The sequence below is a fragment of the Choloepus didactylus genome, chromosome 15 (assembly GCF_015220235.1).
Source record: "Choloepus didactylus isolate mChoDid1 chromosome 15, mChoDid1.pri, whole genome shotgun sequence".
Lineage (NCBI taxonomy): Eukaryota > Metazoa > Chordata > Mammalia > Pilosa > Megalonychidae > Choloepus > Choloepus didactylus.
The window spans coordinates 26,616,095-26,639,621 of NC_051321.1; the positions used below are offsets into that span (position 1 = coordinate 26,616,095).

Below are 23,527 nucleotides of genomic sequence, written 5' to 3' on the forward strand. Positions count from 1 at the left end.
AAATTTTAAATTAATTCCTGTTTCAATTAAAATCCCACATTTTAGGGGGAGGCGAACTCTGGAAATCTTTTGTTCTGTGAGGGTCCCTGACTGGCACAGACATTTCTTGCCAGCTGTGCTCTGAAACGTGGATGTCTGGTAGTTTACAGCTGTGACAAGGTTGTTATTCTTTCTTGTATTTCCTTTCCACCTTGGGAGGCGAACTGAAGAGAGCAACCTCAATTACAATCAATCATAGGACGTATTACTGGAAAATTTTAAACATATTTATTGGATGTGACACTTGTTGTTGGCCCCTGTGTTCAAATGAGGACAAATTGACAGGTTCTCATCCAGGAAACAAAAATTTTACTGTTTAAATAGCGCATACACTTGTGTGTATTATATATACCAAGCACGTTAAAAATGTAGACACCAATACAAGAAAACCTACATTCCATTGGTTTATCTAACCTAGGTGCATTTGTGTATATGTTTGTTTAATGTATGCAGTTAAAAAAATACTGAACAAGCTACTGGATTGAAAGCTTTGTGAAAAGCTGTATCTTATTTAATCTTAATTTGATGTCCAAAACATGGCTCAGAGACTGACATTATTTAATGCTGTTGAAGTAATAAAATATATGTGTGTCACCATATGGGCATGTCTTCTTAAAGAAGGATCTTTTAACCATAGGGTCTGCAAAGTCCTATAGGGCTAATGGATGAGCTCAGGAAACTTAGTAACTCCCCAAAAGTGGGTGTCACGTATTATGTGTGTGTAATTTTGGAGGAAAAGACTAGCTGGTAACTTGTATCAGAATTCTTAACATGGCAATAACACAAGGATGTGTAGTTTTATATTTGTGCTCATCTGTAAACATTTATCTTGTAAGAGAACTTGCAATAGGTAGTTTAGCTGAGATTGCTTCTCCTTTTACTTCTGAAATGAAAGACCCAGCTGGCTACCTGAATGCTTCGGTACTGGTGGTGATGTGTGCCAGCACAGTCAGGGAGACAGGGGACAATTACTGGTCTCAGTGTCTATTTGCATGAGCAAGTAACCTTGTATCAGCTTTCCCAAGGACTAATCTTCACTGGGGAAATAAAGCCTTGGCCCTTTAAGCAAGTGTGAAAATGACTGCCCAAAACTCTTCATGAAATGGGTCTCAAACTAGCATTTTATAAACGGAAATAAAACAACACAAAACTTAAAACTTTACAGAACTATTCATCCTACTAATTGTGGTCTTGGATGAGAACTAGAAACTCTGTTTTTATTTGCCATCCTTCAGCCCTGCAATCTATTTTCCATGTTGAAAGGCATGCGTGTGTATCCCTGGATAAGGCCAGTCCTGCTGAAATACTGTAGGGATGTGAGAGAGAATCAGTTCTTGTAAGCCCTTAATATGTTAGCTAGGGGTTGTTTGGAGATTTTACTATGAGCATAGATTACTTTTATACCAGCAAAAATAACAACAGTGACAATATATGCATAAAGAAAGTAAGTAGGATCAAGTATATCAAATACAAAGTAAAATCCACTTCCTGACCTTCATCCCCATTCCCAAGAGGTTTTTTTTGTTTGTTTGTTTGTTTGTTTTTAAATTTCTGGTGCATTCTTCTAGAAATCATTTAGGTTTATACAGTTGAATATGTATGTACACACACATACACACACACACAAATGATCATGCTGTCAAACAGTACATAAAATAAAATATTGATAAAAATACAGCAAGTTAAAAATCTTTCCATATTAGCACATACAAATTTAGCCACTTCTTGTCTAATCGTCATTGCATAGAATCCCATTGTATAATCAATTATGATTAAGTTAATTGTGATCCCATTAATAGATACATGGATGTTTGGCTATTTCAAACAATGCTGATACATACACACATATTATTTATTTAATTGGTAAACTATTCAAACTTGTGCAAGCAACAAACACTGCTGAAAGAGAAATTAATGAAGTTCCTAGGTAGTGAATATATAAATTTTCGTAGACATTGTCACATTGCCCTCTAAAATAGTTACATTAATGCATACTTCCTCCATATGAGAATACCTGTGCTTGCAAGCCCTGAACAATCTAGGACATTACCAAAGACTTTTAAACATAAACAATCAGATAGGCAAAAAAAAAAAAAAAAAAAAAAAAAGTCATATCCTTATTGTTTTAACTTGCACTTATTTAATTTGGAGTTAGGTTGAGAATTTTTATTTGCATTTTCTCTTCAATGAACTTACAAAAGATATCAAATCTATTTGTTACTTTAGAGATTGTCACTTTGGCATTTATATACAAATCTGAAAAAATATCAAACTTGCCAACCCCTGCTACAGCCAAAGTCTCAACATTAGCACAATGGTTGCTACTTTTAGACCCCAGCTTTCTTAACATTCATTTACCTTCTCTTTCTGCCTGTTTATTAAGCGCTCCTAGGGTGGAGCCTGGAAAGAGGTTGGAAGGTCGCCTTTTTGGTCAGCTTCAGAGTCTGATAGCTCCCCATCAGTTCCCAGCACCCTGAACAAGTGCATTCTCACTCCTGTTCTCCTGCCTCCAAATCAAGCCCTGAGGCTTAGCTAGTACAGTAGCACCTAGTGCTGTGTTTTTCTTTCTAGTAGTGTCATTCTGACCCCATTTTTCATATTGCAAAAGACTCTTTATTTAAACTACTAGTGATTTTAACTTGGCCTCTCTGATTTAGTGGCCCAAAGCCAACCCTGAAAATCAACCAGAAAAGCATGAAATAAGATAACACAGACCTCCCCACAAAGGCAGGCTCAGCTGGGTAGCTTTGAAATTGGGTTCTTTGTAGCCATTATGTGCTACTTTCCCTGGTTCCTGCAAGGAGGTCTGTGCCCTTACCTCGCATCTCGAGGATGAGAGAACAGAAGTCAACAAGTCCTCACCAGGCTGAGACTCCAGGACAAAGGTCTGGGTTTCTACTGGGACCTGAGGATCCTCCAGGATACGTCAAGTCCCAGTCCTTAGAGCATGCATTTGTGAAAATAGCCAAGTGTTTGGAAAAGTCCTAATGCTTCTGACTCCTGCTTTTAAAAAGGAATAGAAAAAAAGTAGTATCAGAAAAATCTTGGCTCCTGCTCAAACATTTTCTTCATTTGACCTGAATGTTCTCAAGCTACAGTAATGCTAGTTTCATGCATTATGTGCCTTTTATTTGCCTGGTGCCGTCATGCCGGGTACTTCTCAGCCGCACTTCTTACAACAACGCTTGGAGGTGGCACTGTTATTATTGTCCTCGTTTTAAAGATGAAGAAAATGAGGCTTACAGAGGTTGTTATTCCCACTGTAGCAGAGCTAGGATTTGAGGCTGGGTCTAGTTCACTCCAGACCTATTATTCATCCATTCAACAAACATTGTTGGACCTCTGTTTTATGGCCAGGTGCTCTGTTAGACATTAGGGATAGCAGGGAATGTCACAAAGGCCTTGCTCTGATGGAGTTTACCTTTTAGTGAGGGGAGACATTTGATAAACAAATTTCTAATGTCAGGTGCTGATAAGTGCTAGGAAGAAAAACAAAGCAGAGTAGAAGAATGGAGTGAAGGAATCTCTGATGAGATAGCATTTGATATTTGAGCTGAATCCTAACAGAAGTGAGGGAGAGAGCTGGTGTCTGTCTAGTGGAAGAGTATCCCAGACAGATGGGACAGAACGTGTGAAGGATCTGAAGTATGAGCATGTTTGGCATGTTTGAGGCATAGCGGGAAGGTGAGTGTGTCTGGGATCTAGAGGGGACAGGCAAATGTGTCATCTGTCTTTGGTGGAAGACAGGGATTGTACCTTATTGATCTTTGTTGAGCACTATGTTTGAATTAGGATTCTTAGCTGTGAGGGTGATAAAAAAGAGTTAAGTGAGGAAGTGTTTGAATGAATGCATCCATTTGTCCCAGAGGCAGTCCTTTGAACTCCCCTCTCTCCTAAAATCAACCATATAATGGGTGAACAGCTAAACAAACATGCCCTCCCCCCACCTCCACCCCCAACAAAAAGAGCCTGGAGAAGAAATTCTGTGGATTTTCTTGCCTATATACTAAATTGTCTTCTTCCCACCCTCTCTTTTTCCTCCCTTCCCTCCTTCTCTCTCTCTGTTCCTCCTTCCCACTTTGCTGCTTTGCTTCCTTTCTTTCCTACTGACGTTGTCTGTCTCTCTCTCCCTGTGTCTCTCTCTTTCTCTCTCATCTTCCTCACCACCTTACTTTGTAATCGCATTTTGGAAAGTTGCATGAACAAATGTATTTCTCAGTTTTCATGCCTGGGTGTATTCTAATTGACAGCTCTGCATCTTTCTTTAATTTAAACTAATTTCTGGTGTAGCTTTCCTGCAAAATAGACAGCTGGTGTTCCCCAGACATATCTCCCATTCTCTAGTGCCTCTCAGTGCTCCTTATTTTGGGAATGATAACTTCCCCTTGTCACCATTCTAAGCAGCCTGCCAGGCTTTGCTCAGCTCCCCTGTGAAACTTTGCATGGGTATCCCTGTTGGCTCCTCAAAGTAATTGTTTCCTCTGCGAGATTAGTCTATCCATAAAACAGTCTCAGAACTCATGAGTACTACGGGCTATGGGGGGATAACAAGTCCACAATTCTATGTGATGCAAAGTAAAATAAATTCAGAGTCACTAGAGAAGATTTGGGTACCCAGCTTGCCATCCATGGAGAGGTATGAAGGTCGAGCCCCTCATCTGCAGTCCCACAGCACCTGCACATCTCCCGGGATATGCTCACCACACCACACTGTAATCGGCCAGGGACTCTTCAGTATTTCTTTGGAATTATTCTGCCCTTATAGATTAATGTGTTCTCTTTTATGTCCCCCATGCATAGCCCAGTGGTTTGCAAAATATTTTTTATGATCCCAGAATTTTCCCTGTAGTATCCGTGGTCTCCCAAACGTCGAAAGGCCAACAGTAAAAGCAACATTTACTAAGGCATACTGGACCAAAATCCAGGGATTGTATAGGAGAAAGCAATGCTAAATTGCTTAGATCATTTTCATCTAAGTTCATAATTTTCACAGAAATTTCTTGTCCTTTACCTAAACTTTTAGTAACCAAAGTTAAAGTCTCACTTTAGAAGATCTCAATTTTTAACTGGTACATGCCACCGAGGCTTCCAGAACCCCAATAAGGATGAAGCGTATTTGAGCATGCACACACATTTGCGTGTGTGTTTGTTGTGTGCTGCATGGGAACACTTAACAGTAAGGTTTTAAAACAAGTAATTAGAATATTGAACAAACAAAAGGGCTTTAGATACGGGCTTTAAAAACTTTTGCTTTGAATGGAGGACAGGGAAAGTTTTAGAGTGTTCAAGTTTCCGGCATAGATTATGATTTTGTTTAAGATTAAACTTCTACCATATTAAGGGCTGTTAAAGTATTTGAGCTAAATAAATACTTATTGAATGATAGAATAAATGAATGGAGTCCCAGAGACCTGTGCTAGATTTTTTTTTTTGCTCTGTCATTTACTAGCATATGAATTCAAATAATTTTCATCCCTAAGTCTCAGTTTCTCTGCCTATAAAACGTACCTCACTGGATTTTTTTTTTTTTTTTTTTTTACAAAATTTATAAGAGAAAAAGCACGCAGAACAGCTCCTGACACAGAGGAGAAGTTGCTCTGGTGGTTTGGGAGGTTAATGTCACTGCCGTTGTTATCAGTGGTGACACTCTGGGAAGAAAGACGTCTACGGGAGACTCAGGAGAGAGGCTCACGGATTATTTGGACGGATGAGCAGGAAAGGAAAAGGATTCTTCAAACGAGGGAATCATCTGAATGAACACGGGGTGTCTGGCAGGAGTGAGCGTGCTGTTTAGAAATAGTAGAATCCCTGAAGACAGAAACTCAGCAGGAACTTCACGGGGCTTTGTTTGGTTTTGGCAGGAGTGGGAAATCGGAGTCAGTGGGTGAAGTATGGAAAAGACCAGTTGGATCTTAAAGTAACAGCCTGCTTTTTAACATCCTTTTTTAGCACTAACATTCTCATAACTCTCATTATATAGAAAAAGAGTCTGAAGTCAGCTTGGTAAAGAACCTCAGAGTGACACGGCACGTTGGAGGTAAAGCTAGGACCTAGGATGTCACTCCGACAGGAGGAGGGGTGACCTACAAATTAGTGTGGCTGTAATCTAGATACTTGGTGTGGGGGTGACTTCACTTACATTCCGGATCTGCTCACTGATCACCATCTCACACGGCCTACATAGAATATTTGTCATCTATTAATTACACAAGAAGAGTATTTTCCCTGGTATTTAAAGTTTTTTTGTTTTTTTTTTTTATTTTAACCAACCCCAAAATTGAATACCTAGAAAAAAACTGTCTCAGGTAATACTGTCTGTTGTACTTTGCAACTGGTTATTTTGAGATGCAGCAGTGGACAGTATGGTGATCAAAGAGGGAGGACTTAGATAACAACTATTAGCATTTATTAAGTACTCTCTAGCTAGGTAACATGCTAAGCACATTTTGAGATTAAGGTCTTCAGTCTCCACAACTACTGGCAAGATGGGTATCGTTTATCCCCATTGCATGTCAGCGTTTAGAGAGGTCGAGTGATTTGCCTGGGTTTATCAAGCTAGCAGGCCTTGAGCCTGCATTTAAACCCCTGTTCCTCTGCTCAAAACTTGGCCTTAAGGGCAGCTTCTCATCTCTAGGTCAACACAGATTTTGTGGGAATGGGAATTGCATTATTCCAAACAGCAGCTGTTGCAAAAAGTGAAAATGCTTGAAAAGAGCAGCACAGTCTCCTAATTACCTATGGCAAGGAAAACATCTGTGTAGGAAACGTAATGAAATTAATTATAAAGCCTAGCAGTTGCGAACATTAATTGACGTTAATTAATGCCAAATTACAAGACACTTCCTATGGAATCACATCATACGCTCACCAGAACTGAATATGGAAAGAGTTCATCATACTTAATGCTATTACAGCAAGCCCCAAGGGGAATAAGTATGATTGGTCCCTCATTATGAAATGCAGCCAATTTCTTTTTGTTTCCATTAGGAGGAGAAAGGGAACAAACCAGGAGTGCTTAACCACGGGCAGGCAGCTCAAAATTGATCATTTCTCCTTCAGCTTGCAACTTTCACTTTGAGCCACACTGAGCAAGAATTGGTTTCATGACCTTCTATCTGGGGCTTTCCTTGTGCCACCCATTTGTTCTCTTTACAATCCTCAGCCCAAAGACTGGCTAATTGCACAGCTAAACCTCAGGATGATGCATGGGAAATGGAGGAAAATAGAACAAGCAGGAACCCACCCTGACTTGCCTATACCTACATAGCTGGGAAGTGCTGGACCAGGGATTTGTACACAGGTTGCTGATTCTCTCACATTACTCACTCTTAACCACTATTGACATTGTATGTATATATATATATATATATATATATATATATATATATATATATATATCTTTTATTCATTTTTTCCTTGCAAACATACATATATAGATATCTGTATATACACCTTGTACAGATTAGGTCCATAATGCACATCCACTTTTTTTTTTATCTGTTTCCATTATTGTAAAATATAACATACATTTCCATTATTGTAAAATATAACATACATACAGAAAGGTGTTAACTGTTGATGTGCAGCTCAACAAGCAGTTATATAGGTAATTTCAAAAATTTTTATGAGTTGCAGTTCCACCGTTTCGGTTCTCTCCTTATTATGAAATATAGGGTATATCCAGAAAGGTGAAGACTTTCAAAGCACAATTCAATGAGTAGCTATAGAGCAAATTTCAAAGAATGTTAGAGGTTACAGTTCCACCATGTCATTTACTACCTTCCAGCTATCCCATCACCCCAGCATCCAAAAAAATTTGTATATTTATATGAAGTTTCTGTATTCATAGACCTTTGTTAAATCTTATCTTGTTTGTTGCTACCGCTTCCTCTCACTCAATCTCTTTCTCAGTCCTCAGGGTTGTCCAGACAGTGACCACCGTAACTTGTTCATATTGAAAGGGGGTGTCAACAGTATAGGGAAGGTGCTGCATCTGATTGTTGTTCTTAAAGAGGCTGTTGCCTTTGGGTTTTAGGACTTGTCTGGCATAGGAATACTCTGGTGGATTTAAGTTTCTGAGAGATAAAACTTAGTAAGTGAATCTTTTATAGCATCTCAGGTAGGGACCTAGGTATTTGGGGACTGCTTTTGGGAAGAGCATGGCATACTATGGCCATTTGGGATGTCCAGCTGGAGCTTGCAAAAGAGAAACCTCCAGGATAGCCTCTCAACTCTATTTGTGATCTCTCAGCCACTGTAACCTCAGCTGGTTACCTTTCTTTTTCCCGCTTTTCGTCAAGTAGGCATTTTCAATCCCTCACTGCCAGGGCCAGGCTCATTCCTAGGAATCATGTCCCACATCGCCAGGAAGATTTATTACCCTGGGAATCATCTCCCTTGTGTGTGGGGGGAAGTTAGTGAATTTATTTGCCGAGTGGAGTTTAGAGAGAGAAAGGCCACATCTGAGCAACAAAAGAGGTTCCCTGGAGGTACCTATTAGACATGATTATAGGAAGGTTCAGCCTCCCATTTACAGCCCTGTGTTTCACAAGAGCACACATCAAATCAAGGACCTGATTTATTAAGTAGTGGGTTCCTAATTTCACTTAATGTATATTCTATCCCAAGATAAGCTGTCAGTTTCTTACATTATCTTCACTTAGTTGTACAATAGTCATCACTCTCAACTTTAAACAATTATCATAACATAGTTCCAGAGCTCTTGTAAGTGGCTAACTATTCATCCCTAGTATTAGTGTAGTGTTGGTAAGATATTCCTATTAGTCTATAATATATAATGGGTAGTTTTTCCATATACCACTTATTGTTAACTTTCTGTACCAGTGTCATACCTTATAAGTATATCATGCTTACATTTATGGTTTGTGGTGCTACTCTGTGGGTTACATATCTTTAAACAACCATTTACTAACATGTTCGCCTTCAATGCATCACCGATACTTATAATCCCATTAACGAACCATAGTCACACCTGACCATTCCCGTACCACTAAGTTCACCCTCATTATCATATCTGTACATATTAGATTGTCATTACCCCTTCACTATCTTCTGTCTATCTCTAGGTCCCCTATATGCCACGTAATAAGACACTTACTTTACATTTTCCATGGAGTTCACATTAGTAGTAACATACAATGTCTCTCCGTTTGTGTCTGGCTTATTTCACTCAACAATATGTCCTCAGGGCTCATCCATGTTGTCATATGTTTCACAACCTCTTTCCTTCTTACTGCTGCATAGTATTCCATCATATGTATATACCACATATTGTTTATCCACTCATCTGTTGAAGGACATTTGGATTGTTTCCATCTCTTGGCAATTGTGAACAGTGCTGCTATGAACATCAGTGTGCAGATATCTGTTCGTGTCACTGCTTTCAGATCTTCTGGGTATATACCAAGAAGTGAAATTGTTGGGTCATAGGGAAACTTGATATCTAGTTTTCTGAGGAACTGCCAAACTGTCTTCCAGAGTGGCAGTACCATTATACAGTCCCCCCAGCAATGAATAAGAATTCCAATTTCTCCACATCCTCTCCAGCATTTGTAGCTTCCTGTTTGCTTAATGGCAGCCATTCTTATTGATGTAAGATGATATCTCATTGTGGTCTTGATTTGCATGTCCCTAATAGCTAGTGAAGATGAACATATTTTCATGTGTTTTTCAGCCATTTGTGTTTCTTATTTGGAGAAATGTCTTTTCATATCTTTTGCCCATTTTATAATTGGGCTGTTTGTACTACTATCATTGAGTTGTAGAATATCTTTATATATATGCAACATATCAGTCTCTTTTCAGATACATGGTTTCCAAATATTTTCTCCCATTGCATTGGCTGCCTCCTCACCTTTTTGAGAAATTCCTTTGAGGTACAGAAACTTTTGATTTTGAGGAGTTCCCATTTATCTACTTTTTCTTTCGTTGCTTGTGCTTTGGGTATAAGGTCTAAGAAGCTACCTCCCAATACTAGGTCTTGAAGATGTTTCCCTACATTATCTTCCAGAACTTTTTATGGTACTGTCTCTTATATTGAGATCTTTGATTCATTTTGAGTTAATTTTTGTATAGAGGTGTCAGTTAAGGGTCCTCTTTCATTCTTTTGGATATGGATATCCAGTTCTCCCAGCCCCATTTGTTGAAAAGACTTCTTTCCCAGTTCTGTGGATTTGAGGGCCTTATCAAAAATCAGTCAACCATAGATCTGGGGGTCTATTTCAGAATTCTCAATTCAATATGTCCAACTTTGTGCCAATACCATGCTGTTTTGACTACTGTGGCTTTAGAGTAGGCTTCCAAGACAGGAAGTATAAGTCCTCCCCCTTCATTTTTCTTTTTAAAAATGTTTTTAGCAATTCAAGGCCCCTTTCCCTTCAAATCAATTTGATAACTAGCTTTTCCAAGTCTGCAAATTAGGTTGTTGGAATTTTGATTGGAATTGCATTGAATCTGTAGATCAGTTGGTAGGATTGACATCTTAACAACATTTAGCCTTCCTATCTGTTCTAGTTTGCTAATGCTGCAGAATGCAAAACACCAGAGATGGATTGGCTTTTATAAAAAGGCGGTTTATTTGGCTATACAGTTACAGTCTTAAGGCCATAAAGTGTCCAAGGTAACACATCAGTAATCAGGTACTTCCACTGGAGGATGGCCAATGGCGTCCGGAAAACCTCTGTTAACTGGGAAGGCACGTGGCTGGCGTCTGCTCCAAAGTTCTGGTTTCAAAATGGCTTTCTCCCAGGACGTTCCTCTCTAGGCTTCAGCTTCTCTCCAAAATGTCACTCTCAGTTGGTCTTGGGGCATTTGTCCTCTCTTAGCTTCTCCAGAGCAAAAGTCTGCTTTCAAAGGCCATCTCCAAAATGTCTCTGTAAGCTGAAGCTCTTCTCTCAGTTCCAGTGCATTCTTCAAAGGGTCCCTCTTGGTTGTAGCTCCTCTTCAAACATCATTCACAGCTGCACTGAGTTCCTTCTCTTTGAGTCAGCTCATTTATATGGCTCCATTGATCAAGGCCCACCCTGAATGGGTGGGGCCATGCCTCCATGGGAATATCTCATCAGAGTTATCACCCATAGCTGGGTGGGGCACATTCCAAGCAAATCTAATCAGCACCAAAATGTCTGCCCCACAAGACTACATCAAAGATAATGGCATTTGGGGGACACAATACATTCAAACTGGCACACTATCCATAAACACGGAATGTCTTTCCATCTCTTTAGGTCCCCTTTTATTTCTTTTAATGTAGTTGTATAATTTTCTATGTAGAGGTATTTTACATACTTGGTTAAGTTTATTTCTAGGTACTTGATTTTTTTTTGTTGCTATTGAGAATGGAATCTTTTTCATGAGTGTCTCTTCAGTAGGGTCATTTCTAGTGTAAAGGAACATTACTGACTTATGTGCATTAATCTTGTATCCTGCCACTTTGCTGAATTTGTTTATTAACTCAGGTAGCTGTGTTGTCGATTTTTCAGGATTTTCCAAATGTAATATCGTTATCATCTAAAAATAATGACAGTTTTACTTCTTCCTTTCCAATTTGGATGCCTTTTATTTCTTTGTCTTGCCAGATTGCTCTGGCTAGAACTTCTAACACAATGTTGAATAATAGTGGTGACAGCAGCATCCTTGTCTTGTTCCTGATCTTAGAGGAAAGGCTTTCAGTCTCCTACCATTGAGTACTATGCTGGCTGTGGGTTTTTCCTATGTCTTTTATCATATTGAGGAAGTTTCCTTCAGGTCCTACCTTTTGAAGTGTTTTTATCAAAAAAAGATACTGACTTTTGTTGAGTGCTTTTTCAGCATCTATTGAGATGATCATTTGATTTGTTAATGTTTTATGTTACATTGATTGATTTTCTTACGTTGAACCACCCTTGCATGGGTGATGAACCCCACTTGGTCATAGTTTATGATTTTTTTTAATGTGCTTAGATTCTATTTGCAAGTATTTTGTTGAGAATTTTTACGTCTATTCATTAGGGAGATTGGACTATAGTTTTCTTGTAGCATCTTTATCTGATTTTGGTATTAGAGTGATGTTGGCATCATAAAATGAGTTAGTTAGTGTTCCATTTTCTTCCATTTTTAAAAAGAGTTTGAGTAGGAATGGTGTCAGTCTTTTTGGAAAGTTTGGTAAAATCCCCCTGTGAAGTCATGTCCCCTGGGCTTTTATTTGTAGGAAGCTTTTTGTGACTTATTGGATCTCTTTGCTTGTGGTTGGTTTGTTGAGGTTTTCTGTTTCTTCGCTGGTCAGTCTAGGTTGTTCATGGGTTTCCAAGAAATTATCCATTTCCTCTAAATTGACTAGTTTGTTGGCATACGGTTGTTCATAGTATCCTCTTATGATTTTTTTTTTAATTATTTCAGGATCCACAGTAATGTCCCCCTCTCATTTATTATTGTGTTTATTTGGGTGTTCTCTCTTTTTGGCTTTGTCAGTCTAGCTAAGGGTTTGTCAATCTTGTTGATCTTCTCAAAGAACCAACTTTTGGTTTTATTTATTCTCTCTATTGTTCTTTTTTCTCCATATCATTTATTTCTGCTTTAATCCTTGTCATTTCTTTTCTTCTACTTGCTTTAGGATTAGTTTGCTGATCATTCTCTAGCTTATTCAGTTGTTCTGTTAGTTCTTTGATTTTAGCGCTTTCTTCCTTTTTAATGTACACATTTAGAGCTATAAATTTCTGCCTCAGCATTGCCTTCATTGCATCCCATCAGTTTTGATATGTTGTGTTCTCACTTTCATTTGTCTTTAGATATTTAGCAATTTCTCTTGCAATTTCTTCTTTGACCCAGTGATTGTTTAGGAGTGTGTTGTTTAACCTCCAGATATTTGTGAATATTCTAGATCTTTGATGGTATTGACTTCTAGTTGCATTCCATTGTGGTCAGAGAAGGTGCTTTGAATAATTTCAATCTTTTTAGATTTATTGAGGCTTGTTTTATGTCCCAGCATATGATAGATCTTGGATAATGTTCCATGAACACTAGAGAATAATGTATGTCCTGGTAATTTGGGGTAAAATGCTCTATATATTTCTGGTAAGTCTGATTCATTTATCACGTGCTTTAGGTTCTCAGTTTCCTTATTGGTCCTCTGTCTGGTTGTTCTATCTATAGGAGGGAGTGGTGTATTGAAGTCTCCCATGATTATTGTGGAAATATCTATTGTTTCCTTCAGTTTTGCCAATGTTTGTCTCATGTACTTTGGAGCATCTTGATTGGGTGCATAAACACTTATGACTGTTATTTCTTCTTGGTGAATTGTCCCTTTTATTAATATATAGTGTCCTTCTTTGTCTCTTATGACATCCTTGCATTTAAAGTCTATTTAATCTGATATTAGTATTGCTATCCCTACTTTCTTTTGGCTGTAGCTTGCATGGAATTTTTTTCCCCCATCCTTTCACTTTCAGTCTCTTTGTTTTGCTGGGTCTAAGATGAGTCTCTTGTAAATACCATATTGGTGGTTCATATTTTTACTCCATTCTGCCAATCTATAGCTTTTAATTGGGGAGTTTAATCCATTCACATTCAATGCTATTACTGTGAAGGCAGTTCTTGAATCCGCCATCTTATCCTTTGGTTTTTAGTTGTCAGATCTATTTTCCCCCCTCTTTCTTTGTTTCCTTTATCATTACTAATACTCTTCAGTTCTGTGTTCTTCTCCAGTCCTCTTTCTCCTGTCTTTTTTTCTCAGCAGGTAGAGCTCCCTTTAGTATTTCTTTTAGGGTAAGTCTCTTGTTAACAAATTCTCTCAGCATTTGTTTGCCTGTGAAAATTTTAAACTCTCCCTCAATTTTGAAGGAGAGCTTTGCTGGGTAAAGAATTCTTGGCTGGCAATTTTTTTCTTTCAGAATTTTAAATATGTCATACCACTGCCTTCTCGCCTCCATGGTGCCCACTGAGTAGCTGGTACTTTGTCTTATGTTGTTTCCCTTGTATGTGGTGAATTGCTTCTTTCTTGCTGCTTTCAGAACTTCCTCCTCTTCAGCGTTTGACAATCTGATCAGAATATGTCTTGGAGTGGGTTTATTTGGATTTATTCTATTTGGAGTTCATTTGGCATCTTTGATTTGCATATTTATGTCATTTAGAAGGATTAGGAAGTTTCCCCAACAATGTCTTCAAATACTCTTCCTAGCCCTTGCTCTTCTCTTTACCTTCTGATACACCAATGATTCTTATTTTTGTACACTTCATGTTGTCCACCATTTCCCTGAGATCCATTTCAAATTTTTCTGTTTTTTTCACCATTCCTTCTTTTTTGCTTTTACATTCCATAACCTTATCTTCAAGTTCTCTAATTCTTTCCTCTGCCTCTTCAAACCTGTTGTTATGCATCTCAAGAATATTTTTAATTTGATCAACAGTATCTTTTATTTCCGTAAGTTCCACTATTTTTTTATTTACTCTTGGAAATTCTTCTTTATGCTCTTCTAGGGTCTTCTTAAGGTACTTTATATCCTTAGCCATGACATTGATGTTTGTGTGTACTTTTTTGATTAATTGCTCCAAGTTCTGTGTCTCCTCTAGCTTTTTTATTTGGACGTTTGGGTTGTCCATATACTCTGGTTTCTTCATATGCTTTATAATACTCTGTTGTTTTTGGCCTCTTGGCATTTGCTTATCTTAATAGAGTTCTTTTAGGACATGCAGGATTATATTTGAACATTTATTTATAATTTGGCAGAGCTACAGCTTGGTGGAAAGCGCTTTCTTTGTCCTACTAGCAGAAGGTGCTCTTGAGCCACCTCTTACCCTCAAGCCTGTTCTCCCCCAACTTCCTCATGGAGCAATCCATGTAGCAATCCAATCAGTGCAATAATTTTTCCATGTACACTAGGGCTGCCAGCCCTGTGGGTAGGGGTGTGTGCCCTGCACAGTTTGGCAGGGGTCTACTCCAGGACACAGTGGTCCCGGCGGTTCCCGGGTCTGCGGGTTCAATACTCTGAGGCTGCAGAGCTACGTGTCTCACCTTCCAGCTCAAGTGCCTCACAGTCCCCGTCTGCCATGCGCCTGCGAGTCCCTGAGATTGGGGGAGGCTCCTGGCACTTCCATGCAGCATGCTTGCCTCTAGGCTGTGTACACCACAGGCTTCCATGGAGGAAGAGTGGATGCTGTCACAAGTCCACTGAATCCTGAATTCTCTCAAGGGGTCTCTAGGCCATGGGGCTGTGAAGGGTTAGCTCCCCAATCAACTGTAGAGATGGGGCTTAGAAAGCTGCTAGCTCCATGCCCGGCACTCAGTTCCCAACTCAGCAGCCATGGGGCTGTGAAAGGTTATCTTCCCAGCCACCTGCTAAGATAGCTTCAGCGCTCATCTGCCTTCTCCAACCACCAGTCCCTGGCATGGGGCTCTTGGCTACAGGTCTGCAAAGGGTTATCACCCCAGCCAAGTGCTGAGGAGGGTGCACAGGGCGTGGAAGGCTGCTCCCCTCGTGCTCGTCAGCCGGCTCCCACTCCCTTTCCCCAGCGTCATTCATGGCCGAACACTCACCAGTCTTAAACACAGTCTCGCTGCCTCGCTAGCTACTTACTCACTATGTGGTATAGATGTCCCTGCCCAGCTGGTGAACCCTGGAACTACTGTTCTGGAATGCTTTTTGTCCTTTATCTAGTGTTTTTCATGGAGGAGAATTTTGCTCTGTCTCTCCTACCGCCATCATCCTGGAAGTCCTAAACTACTTTTTAAAAACTTTTATTTTAGAATAATTTTAGATACATAGAAACATTGCAAGGATAGTAGAGAGTATGTGTGCCCTTTACCCCAACTTCTGCTAATGTTAACATTTTATGAAACATTGGCATATTTGTCAAAATGAAGAGATTAACACTGTACAATAATATTAATTGGTAACCTTCTTTTATAACATAAAATGCATTAAGCATTTCTGTAAACCCTTATGTGCTTTTTAGAAGCATGATTTTAAAGCAAACTATGGATATTCCATAATTTATTTAGTTTTCCTCTATGGTTGGCCATTTTATTTTCTCTAGTATTTTTGTTATTATGAACAATACTCTGATGGATATCCAACTGGCTAAATTTTTGCAAAGATCCTTAATTACTTCCGTAGACAGAATAGTCAGAAATGAACCTGAATTCAAAGATACAATTTTTAAAGACCTTCATCCATATGGTCAAATTGCTCCACAACACACACACAAATGAGTTACAGGTTTTCTAGTTTTCTATCTAAGTATTCCTACTGATGAAAAGTCAAAAGACATTTAAAAATCATCCCCAGATTTGCTGTGAGTTTTTCATGCAACATAGTGTAGTGGAAATAAACCAAACTTAGAGTCAAACCAACCAAGTCTGAAACCCCATACTATTGTTTCTACAGTTTACTTATCTTTTTGAGCTTCATTCTCTCCATCTAAAAATTCAATTCATATATTATACTTTGTAGTGTTGTGAAGATTCAATGTACTAAATATATATGAGCATGCTTAGAGTGCTTGGCAGATTGATGCTGAGTAAATATTGTGTTTCCCTCTTCCTTTTCCTTTACTACCAAATCCCTCAGATTCTTGATTTCTATATAGATGTATTATAAATATGCAAGTTATATCTTTGTATTTTCCATCTTATGCTTGTTCAGAGACTCTTTAAGAAGAGGTTGAGGTTTTAAGGAAGAAACTGTTAGACTCCATTATTAATAAAAGACTTCAGAAGGAGAAAAGCTCTGTGCATCTATCAGGAAGTCTTCATTAGTTGTCACTCCCAGAAATTTTAATTGGAAATTGTATTTATAATTTGAAGCCCAAGGCCTCCTAATTAGGAACCTTTGACTCAGTTTGGCTTCATAGTTGTTTTTATTCATTATCTCACATAACAAGTAGCACAGAAGTAGAGCAGCTCTAGACTCAGTGCAATGAGTTGCTCAGTGATGTCATCAGGAAACTGGAGCCTTCCCTTCTCTGTGTCCTGCTCGTTATGTCAGCTTGACTGTAAGACTGGCTCCTCACGTGGCATAAAGGCTAGAGCAGTTCCAAGCATCATGTTGTGACACAGTGTTATTCAGAGGCAGAGAGGGTCTTGTGTTGTATCTCTCTGAAGCCCCTTGAAAGACCTCTCCTCACTTCTCACAGGCCAGAACTGGGTTTAAATGTGTTCTCCTAAAACAACCAATGACTAGGGGAATAAAAAGACCTTGAGTAGGTTTAGACCCGACAGGATTAATCCCTGGATAAAGGAAGCATAAGCAGACAAATCCAGTGTTGGCTTTCTAGCAAAGAGGCAGGGACGAATGGCTGTTGGGTAGGTCACCAGCTGTATCTGCTACAAAAATACATCTGTGATTCTCAAATTCAATACAACCATCTCTGAAAGATCCTACTTTGTGCCCCAAATGGATCTGATCACCAGGGGAAAAGTAGCAACAGAGAAAGCAGGAATGTCATGATTATTGATGGCAACTGCCATTTATACAGGTTCTGTAGACTTTCAAAACATTTATCATATATATTATTCCAATTAATTCTTACAGCCACACTAAAAGATAGGTGATATTAGCATTCCCATCTAAGAGATGAGGGAAGCAAGACTCAGGAAGATGAAGTGATTTCCTTTGAGTCATGCAGCTAGTAAGTCACAATACCAGAGCTCAAACACAGGTGTCATAGTCCCAAATCTCATGCTGTCTCAATGACCTCGAGCTACCTTTCTAAACACAGAAGTCAGTTAAAAGCTGCAGAAGAGTCTGGTGGAGTGTGAAATCATATGGTAAAGACTCTGTGCTTTAGGAATGGCCTGCATGGGTGACCATTATGGGAAGGGATAAGTCCAGGAAATTGTCTTTGAGGAGAAAGATCTTGAGTGAGTCCTAATGGAAGCACAAGAATGTTTGAAAAAGGAGACGGGGAGAGTTAACAGAGCACTCTTTTTCAGTTTGGCTTTGGGAGGTGGTTTCACCAGGATTAGATGAGTTAAAATAATTGAGAGCTATCCACATCACCACAGAAGACAGCAAGGAAGATTGTGGGTAAACCTCTCCTCTACCAGTCTGGCTCCTGAGAGCTAATCAGCAACTACATCCCTCTTAGATTTACATTCACTGGTTGGGTAGAGCCAATGTGCGTGCTGCCCCCTCGTGGCTTTCCTTGCAGAATACAGGTATACCCCAGAATACTTAAATAAAGAGGTACTAGAAAGTTCTACCTTCCTAATTTTCTTGCAGAAGGTCTTTTGTGAATCCTTCTACACATCTGGACATACTATTGCCCACCCTGATTTCATTTGGATGAGTGGATTTACACATACATATATGCTCTCTTAAATTCAAACCCATACATTTATTAAGCATAAAAACAATTAAAATAACTCTCTCCTTTTGACGACAGATGTTCCAATAAAGAGACATGTCCCAGCAAGTTTTTATTGATCACCTACTATGTGCCAGGAACAGTATTAGGACCTGGAGATACAGCAGTAAACAAAAGAGAAAGATCTCTGTCTTCATTGAGATTCCATTCTCATGGTGGTGGGGACTGGGGGTAAGAGGCAGAAATAAATAATGAGCAAGGTAATTTTAGATAGTTATAAATTCCATGAAGGGAATTAACAGGATGATGTGTGTGCCAGTTTGAATGTATTGTGTCCCCCAAATGCCATTATCTTTGTGATCTTGTGGGACAGACGTTTTGGTGCTGGTTAGATTTGCTTGGAATGTGCCCCACCCAGCTGTGGGTGGTGACTTTGGTGGGATACTCCCATGGAGGTGTGACCCCACCCATTCAGGGTGGGCCTTGATCAGTGGAGCCATATAAAACATGCTGACTCAAAGAGACTGGACGGAGTGCAGCTGTGAGTGACGTTTTGAAGAGGAGCAAGCTTGCTAGAGAGGAACGTCCTGGGAGAAAGCCATTCTGAAACCAGAACTTTGGAGCAGACGCCAGCCACGTGCCTTCCCAGCTAACAGAGGTTTTCCGGACGCCATTGGCCATCCTCCAATGAAGGTACCTGATTACTGATGTGTTACCTTGGACACTTTATGGCCTTAAGACTGTAACTGTGTAGCCAAATAAACCCCCTTTTTACAAAAGCCAATCCATCTCTGGTGTTTTGTATTCCGCAGCATTAGCAAACTAGAACAATGTGTGATATAATCATGGAACATCCTAAAATGTAACAATGAGCTGAAATCTGGAAACTTCTTTCGGAAAAGCCTGGTGGGGATAACAGTGAAACTTCTCTAAAGTGGTAGAAAGTTAGGTGAATTTCCTGAACTAAAGTAGGCCAGATTGGAAGCAGCATAGTGAGAGAAGAGATTAGCTTTGGGGGAGGTTGGAGTAGTAGGTGGTGGACGGTTTGAATTCATTCTAAATACAATGAGACAAAAGGAGTTTTAAGCAGAGGAATGATATAATCTGATTATATAGAGAGGTCCAGAACAGTTGTGGTTGAGAATACAGAGGCAGCTTTTCTGATACAGTCTACTTCTAGGAATTGAGATCAAATGCATGTAAGAGTTGCAATTCATGATATTGTGCTTATCATCTGTGGTACGATCTCAGGTAAGATTTGAGGTCTTAGTTTACTCATCTGTAAAAATGAGGGCGACATTCCTCACTAGCAATCCCACCTATATTCCATTTCACTTCCAGTTGGCAGTAGAAGAAAACAGATTTCTCTTAAATAGAACCTTATTCACATCAACAGCACTACTAGCGTGAGAGGATTGGTGATTGCATGTATGTGTGTGTTTCCCTATTTGTCAGTCAAAGGTCAGAATCTGGAGATGAGACCTACTAATGAGAAGAAAATAGCTCTGAAATCACAGGCATCGTTGCCAGCTTTTGGAAATATTTTCATTTTGATTTGGAAGGAAAGATTTAATTAGCAGAATTTAGTGTTCTAGGATGGCAGGAGTTGGTGGACGCATGGAGAAGTAGTAGTGGTGGTGATGTAGCAAGTGAGTAAAATAGTAGTGACAATAATCTTAAAATAATGATGACAATAATACATTCACCAAAGAATGTGAGGTTTATTTAAAGGCTCAGACATAGGAAGAGAAATAGAAAATGTCCATTCTGACTTTAATGCTCTGTGTGTATCTCACCCCCACTCGCATTTTTTTGTTTTTTTCTTTTCAGATTCACAGTATCTAACTTGCCGAATGCAGAACTGCACAGAGGCTAACAGAAATAAACCTTTCCCAGGCTACATTGACCCAGACTCTTTGATTGTCCAGGATGATTACGTATTTGTTCAGGTGTGAAAGAACCGCTTCTTTTGATTGCCTCAAAGACATTTTTCATCCCTGTTTTTGTCCCTATTGCATTGCAGTCCTTTCTGCCTGCTTATGCTCCCTTAAGAAGGAGGGAGGGAGGGAGGGAAGGAAAAAGCATAATCATTTCAACAAAAGGAACATTACTGAATGTGGAAGCTTCTCTACCCACAGAATGTTAATTAGTTCCTTGGGGCAGTGTCTAGAGGACCTTATCAACACAGGGTCGCAGAGGCATTGCACAGAGTGCTAGGGTTGTCTCCAGAATGATGCGGAGTTCTATTCATCCCATCATCTGTATTCTGAAGAAGCTCCAAGTCATCAGCGGGATAGAGCAGATACGTCAGTCTCTTCCTGTCAGGAGGATGGTCAGCCGGTCAGCCCCCACCCCACCAGGCCCATCTTCAAACTAGAGGAACAGGATGGGAGAGGGAACTGCTGGGTGGCTGGGGTGGTGGAGGGAGAGCCAGGTGAGAGTGATCAGCCATTATTGTTAGGTACTGAATGTGATTAGGATGAAGAGAATTTAGATGAGATGTATTCAGCCAGGTTTTCCTCCCCAGAAGAGAGTGGGAAACAGTTGGAGAAAGTGACGATTCAAGAAATGGGTAGAAGAGACAGGAAGAAAGCATGCTTTGCTCCTTTTCTGCATTTAAGGAGAATTTTTAGGCATGTATGGACAATGCATTTGAAAATTCAGTTATTGCTTTCCATGTTAAAAATGACAAAGGTATATTTGCTAAATAGCTGATTCATATAATTTTGCTACTATTGAGGCACCTTCTAGACACTATGTATTTGGACAAGAAATAATAATTTAGAATATTTAATCCCTTGCTTTGAGGAAGCAAATTCTCAAAATACTCAACAATCAGACCATGGACTTTTTAAATGATCTACAACAGATTATACACACAGACGCACACCCACCATTTTATTTTTCTTCAGGGAAATGAGTACTCTGCTAACTTTAGCATCAAATTATCAAGTGACATTGAAATGGTTGTACATATTGGTTCTGTATGTAATTCATTTCCTTAGCAGTGTTGTTCTCCAGAACTTTTTCTGTTTTCTAGTAACAGTTTATAATCCATGTATCTGATGTACAAATTCAAATCAATTCTGCATTTAGAATTTCCCATATTTTCTACCCCTGCTGCTATGTACATGATCCTTAGGGCTAAGAGCTGATCTGTTCACATAATAGTGAAGATAACTCTCCACCCACGTTTCTAAGGGTCAGATGAACATGCACCCAAAGGATTTGTTGACATTCTGAGTATGCCAACTCCATTGGACCCTGAAACTCCAGAGTGACTACCAAGGGGAGAGAGCTAGGCCTTGCATCCTTGAGGCCCTGCACTACCTGCTGTTCATGCTGAAATGGTGGCTATACCCTTTCTTGCTCTTCATCCCACCCATTGGTATCCATCAGGCTGTATATCCTGGACAAAACCTAGGAAGATGGTTCATGATTTTCTTCTGGGAAATAGAGATCTAAAGTCAATATGGACCACCATCCTGGCTTGGCTTTCTAACATGTCAGCACTTTGGTCTATATGACATGTCCACTCTCATCAACCTGACAGCATCAAAATGGAATTTGGTGCCCAAAATGTGAGGCTGTAATTCTGCCACTGTTTGTCATGGACCACTTCCTTTGGATATGGCATTTGTGTGGCCATATACTTAGGCTGCTCTGGGATGTTGGGCCAAAACACCCTGATCATTTGTATCGTTTTATGAGCATTTAAGAAAAAAATTTTTTAAATGTTTCCTGGCTCTTGAGCCATAGTGCAAATTGAAGAATTATATTTTTGTACAGCAGGTTCACTTTGGGCCTCTGATAAACTTGCCCACACTATATTAATTTGGTTTTGAACTGAATGCCAATTCCTTACACTTATCCACCGTAGTCATTCACATTGTTGTGTTGGCAGCTACCCTCTTCCATTTGGGTGTCTGTTCTTTCGTGTTATAGCAGCTCCTCTCACAACCTTTGTGTTTATAATCCAGCTGACGTCAGGAGGACGGCCACATTACTACGTGTCCTACCAAAGGAATGCTTTTGCCCAAATGAAGCTGCCCAAGTACGCTTTGCCCAAGGTATGGCCTGACTTGATTTCTTCATTTCAGTATTTCCTCTTAGGCTCATATCCTGCCTCCACCCCCTTTTCTGGGACCCTTTCAGTCTCTCATAGTCATTTGCTTCTTTTCATCCCCCGTCTCTCTTTCTCAAGTTCACTCTGCCTTACTGTCTGCTTTTGCCAGTCTCATTTTATGTAATTTCCTTTCCTTTCTCTCTCCTTGTTTTCTCCTCTTCTCCTCCTCTCCCCTCTCTCCTCCTCCCTCCTTTTTCTTACTCTGAAATTCTTGCTATGGGAACATCAGAATAAATTGATAATTGATTTGTTTTTCTTTTCAGTAGTGAAGATTTTCAATTTTCAAGCAAACCAAGGCATAAGATGTTTTATTGATATATAATACATCAGTGCAACAGGTGTGATGCATTTCCATCTGATTGTATTGTTTTAATGGGATGTGATACAGTGAGATGGCATCCAACCTTTGCTTTCTCTCTCAGTGGAACATATGAGAGCAATTGTCTTTAGAATTTTTAGGCACAGCTAATGTCTTAGACTTTCCTAAAGACATACCTCTTTGAAAAGACTGGCAGATGAAGGTTAGAGACCCTCATCTGCTGACATCCCCTGGTTCTTACCAGAAACACTGAAGAACTGTGTTAATATGGAGTGCCACCTAGTGGAGGTCAAGCTGATTCGAGAGTTCAGAACTGTGGATTTGCGATCTTGCTCCGCTGTGATGTATTTTAAGTGGCCAGAGATTTATTGTGCCTTGCTCTTAGGGCAGGGAGATGTATGTGGCTGTAAGAAGGGGGCTGTGTAGAATTAAATAGGATATTAGCTCTGCTTTGAGGCCTTTGGAATGAATGAAAAATATGAAGTTTTTTTGTTTTGTTTTGTTTTTTAATTGAATTTGCATGTCGCTTTCTCTTGTGCTTTTCATCCATGTCTTTGCTATCTTGGACTAACATCAGCTAGCTGGAGCACCAGGGCAGGGCTAGTCTCCCCTCCCAGGAGAGCTAATGGTCATAGATTGCTTTGGCTTCTCTAGTGGAGTCTACTTCTTGGTCACCACTTTACCCCTAACCCTAGCATAGTGAAAGTTAGTCTATAAACCTCAGTCCATTCACAGTAATAACA

At 39.6% G+C, this 23,527-nt stretch overlaps 1 protein-coding gene across 3 annotated transcripts in view; it reads left to right on the plus strand.

Annotated features, from left to right (window-relative positions):
- SORCS1 (sortilin related VPS10 domain containing receptor 1) overlaps positions 1–23,527 on the plus strand; it is a 549,535-nt gene that overhangs the window by 411,218 nt on the left and 114,790 nt on the right. For all 3 annotated transcript variants that reach the window (XM_037804645.1, XM_037804643.1, XM_037804644.1), the window contains exons 7-8: positions 20,170–20,288; positions 22,320–22,409. In XM_037804645.1, the coding sequence (XP_037660573.1) occupies positions 20,170–20,288; positions 22,320–22,409 (209 nt within the window). The remainder of the gene's footprint in view (positions 1–20,169; positions 20,289–22,319; positions 22,410–23,527) is intronic.